Source organism: Gobius niger (genome assembly GCF_951799975.1).
Source record: "Gobius niger genome assembly, chromosome: 13".
NCBI lineage: Eukaryota > Metazoa > Chordata > Actinopteri > Gobiiformes > Gobiidae > Gobius > Gobius niger.
This window is the reverse complement of record NC_136864.1, coordinates 25,768,826-25,772,482: the sequence shown is the minus strand read 5'-3', so window position 1 is coordinate 25,772,482 and position 3,657 is coordinate 25,768,826. Positions and strand designations below refer to the sequence as shown.

General features: G+C 43.2%; 1 protein-coding gene across 1 annotated transcript; it reads right to left on the bottom strand.

Annotated features, from left to right (window-relative positions):
- On the bottom strand, positions 1-3,189 carry LOC306972267 (aquaporin-1-like). The gene is made up of 4 exons (XM_079568814.1): positions 2,755-3,189; positions 1,909-2,070; positions 1,711-1,791; positions 1-603 (listed from the first exon to the last, which is right to left on the bottom strand). Exons 1-4 carry the CDS (start codon positions 3,115-3,117, stop codon positions 424-426), a joined length of 786 nt encoding a protein of 261 aa, XP_079424940.1. The 5' UTR covers positions 3,118-3,189; the 3' UTR covers positions 1-423.
- Between the last annotated feature and the right edge of the window lie 468 nt (positions 3,190-3,657).

Below are 3,657 nucleotides of genomic sequence, written 5' to 3'. Positions count from 1 at the left end.
AAATTTTGATCTATTTTGCAGATGTCTGAAACAAAAACAGTTGGATTTATTATTGTAAAAACAAAAAAACTATTCAGCAATAAAAACATAAAAAATATTGTGCAGGCCTTGAAAAGTATGAAATAAGAAAAAATGTAATTTCATAAAAGCAGGGCCTACGCAGCATGTCATCAGTCAAGGCTGTGCACTCTCTCCGTATGTATTCTGCATCATTAAATTGAAGCAAACAAGACTTTTTGAACAAACAGTTACTCAAATTTAACCAAAATGTCACTTACGCTTTTTGGAACTCCCACCACTCAAACAAAAACAGGACAGTGACCTTTGTAATAACAAAGCATTTTGACACTAAATTCAATAAGAATCCTTTTTACAAGAGTGTAGATATTGTATGTACAAGAGGAGGGGTCGGGGGCTTAGTGGTTATTTCGAGCTCATCTCCACATTGGTCACGTCATTTCCTCCGTTGACGTCGTAGTCTCCGACGGGGCCGCTGACAAGGACCTTCATACGCTCGGGAAAATCGTCAAATTTCGGGAAAAGGAGGAAGTCGTAAATGAGAGCAGCAGCTACACCCCCGCACATGGGACCCACCCAGTACACCTGCGAAAGTAAATCAAAAGATGGTATGGTAGAACAGAGAAAATAGAATCTGCTTTTATTAAAGCTAGGGGCGACAGTGGCACAGATGGTAGAGCGGGTCGTCTCATGATCGGAAGGTCGGGGGTTCGAATCCCACCTCCTGAAAGTGCACATTGTTGTTGTGTCCTTGGGCAAGACACCTCACCCACATTGCCCCCAGTGTCTGCGTACATTGGTGTATGAATGAGAGTATGAATGGGTGAGTGGATCCTTGCTGTAAAGCGCTTTGAGTGCCTAATGTAGGTGGAAAAGCGCTATATAAGTTGAGACCATTTACCATTTACCAAAGCTGACATCTTAATGGTTGGATATGGTTGAAAAAAAGATAATAGTAGATTAAAACCCATACTGTGTCACAGTTCACCCACTTGCTCATAAGCATATATTTCCATAAAGGTGTTTTTGTTTGTCTCCTCAGACCTAACTCGTAACTCTGCTGGGAGCGAGACATCAACATCTTGTCTCTATGGAGATGTTGCCGCATTGCTTTAAGGTTTAGAGGTTGCCAAACACATAAACTCCTCTTCCAAATGCTTTATTTTGATAACCCACTGCTCTAATAGCGTTATCAATGTCCTGTTTATCATTTGAGGCACGTTTGGTATTGCTGGCATGTTTGGAGTTTGGAGTTGCTCTTTTGACACAGCAACATATGACCTGGAATGTTTCGCAGCGTGGCTTTAAGCTCGATGCTACCAAATGTATGCTAGAGAGTGTTAATTTCTCTATTGGCAAAAAACTATGCCTAATGAACTTTAGAACATATAGCAAAACCTTTTCTTCAGTCAAAACTATATCTATACAACAAGTCATCTTTATGCAAGGCCTTATCACTCTGTAGTTTGTGTATTTATAACTGGCCCTTTTAGCCATTATTGACAAGGCTAGACAGGACAGTTCTTTAGTACTTTTCCTTCTTATTTTGGTTGTATGAATTAAAATAAAACCTATATTACCCTGAATGCTCATGTTTAAACCAGACATTTAAGTTACTGCAGCTGCTATACTACTACTACTACGATGACTACTGATAATACTAACAATAGTATTAAATCCTGTCAGTCTTACCCAATGGTTTGTGAAGTCATTGAGGATCACAGCAGGCCCAAAGGAGCGCGCGGGGTTGATGCCACAGCCCGTGTAGCTAATCTGTAGAAGAAGAAAAAACGGCAATACAAATCAGCTGGCGTCCCACTTATTGGGCAACAGCGCGGTATCTACCATCGAATAGGCAAACATCACGTGCGGTTTTGTTTTTTAACTCACCGCGGCCAGATGCCCCAAGCACACCGAGAGGCCAATGGCTAAGGGCGCCGACCCGGTGACATCACGCCTTCTTTTATCAGTCACCGCAATGACACACAGCACCAACTGGAAGGTAGCCAGCAGCTCGATGCCCACGCCTTGGCTGGGGGTAACGCCGCTGAGCTGGAAAGAAGATGAAAAAGAACAAATTAAGTTAGCAGTCCGCACCACTTGGAACCATAATCTTGTTTCTAGATTGACTCATTGCACTGTGGTGATCATGGCAACAGCAGTTTGGCTGGCAGAAAAAGGTTCTGAAGCTGTCATCTGTACTGGGTTGTTTTAGTGTTTGAGGACTCATCTTCAAGAGGCTTCATCAGCAACTGCTAATTTAGTGCAGATGATGGATAGGGAAGCTTTTTTATGGAGTGAGAAGTCTTCTGCACGACTGAGAGCTTGCACATATGTGGAAAAGTTAACTGACTTTGGCAAGAGTTTGATAAAAAGTTAAAACATAGGGAAAAAAAGATGTTTATCTTATGTTTATCCGTTTCTAATATCCGCAGCAGAGGAGACTTGTCTGGGACAGATCTCACAGATCCAACCCAGTCCAGACGACAGCTGCTTTTGTTTTGTTTTTTAGACTACAGCATATATATTACTCTATAACAAGCAATATAGAAATGTAACAGCATAAGGAAACTTCCTACGTTACTTTTTGATATTTTTCTTAAATGGCATATTTTGTGTAATATGCAATAAAAAAATTCTACAATTATATGAATATGACACTTGAACACAATCCACAAAAGTAGGAATCCACCTGAACAGCACACTACAGTCAATGCTTTAATTTTTTCTACTCACAGAATTCAGTCCCAGAGCATCCGTCGTGTCTGGCCTCACTCCATAGACAATCCCACTGGCCAGGGCTGAACCCAGCATCTGAGCAACGATGTACATGACCGCCTTGAACACGCTTATCTGGCAGCTCGCCAGCATCCCCAGCGTCACGGCGGGGTTCAGGTGCGCCCCGCTGATGTGCCCCAGACTCTGCGCCAGGGTCGCTATGGCCAGTCCGAACCCCAGGGCCACCTTGACCTCCTGGTCCGGGTCGGTGTTGTTCTTGTTGCCTATGGCCGTGACCAAGCTGAGGAAAATGAAGAGCGTCATGCCGACCAGCTCGGCCAAGACGGCCCTCCAGAAATCCTTGCTTTTGAACTCTCTCATGGCTTTGCCCCTCTTTTTTTTCTGTGAAGTTTACGTGGTAAGCTCCAGTTCTTGGAAAAGAGTGTGTGCTGACAAACAAGTAGTAGCCTATATAGGGCTGGTGCTGATAATGGACAGGGGGCGGGCTTTGGGGAAAGAGAGAAAAAAAAGCAGTCAAAAAGAGAAGGCCACAGTGAATTAATGAGAAATCCAAAAGTATGCTTTGGAACAGCCCCTCCCCTCTCCACTCTCCCCCCTCTTGGGACATCCCACTAGGCCCGGTGCATGCATGGGACCTCCCTGTTCACCCTGCTCTTTGGACTCTTTGCACTGTCAAATTAGGCTGTGGATGGCATTTCTGTCACACAGTATTTATATCTCCACTTAACTTGAGCATTATTGTTTTGAAGTAGCAGTATCTCTTACTCGAGTGAAAGCAACAAAAGCGTCGCAGACATAATCAAAATGTTTCTGTTCCTTATGCCTCATCTCAAGCATTTTAAATGTCTTCGAAAATATCAGAATTTTCTCCTTTTTAAGCTGTGCAGAATAGAGCAAGAC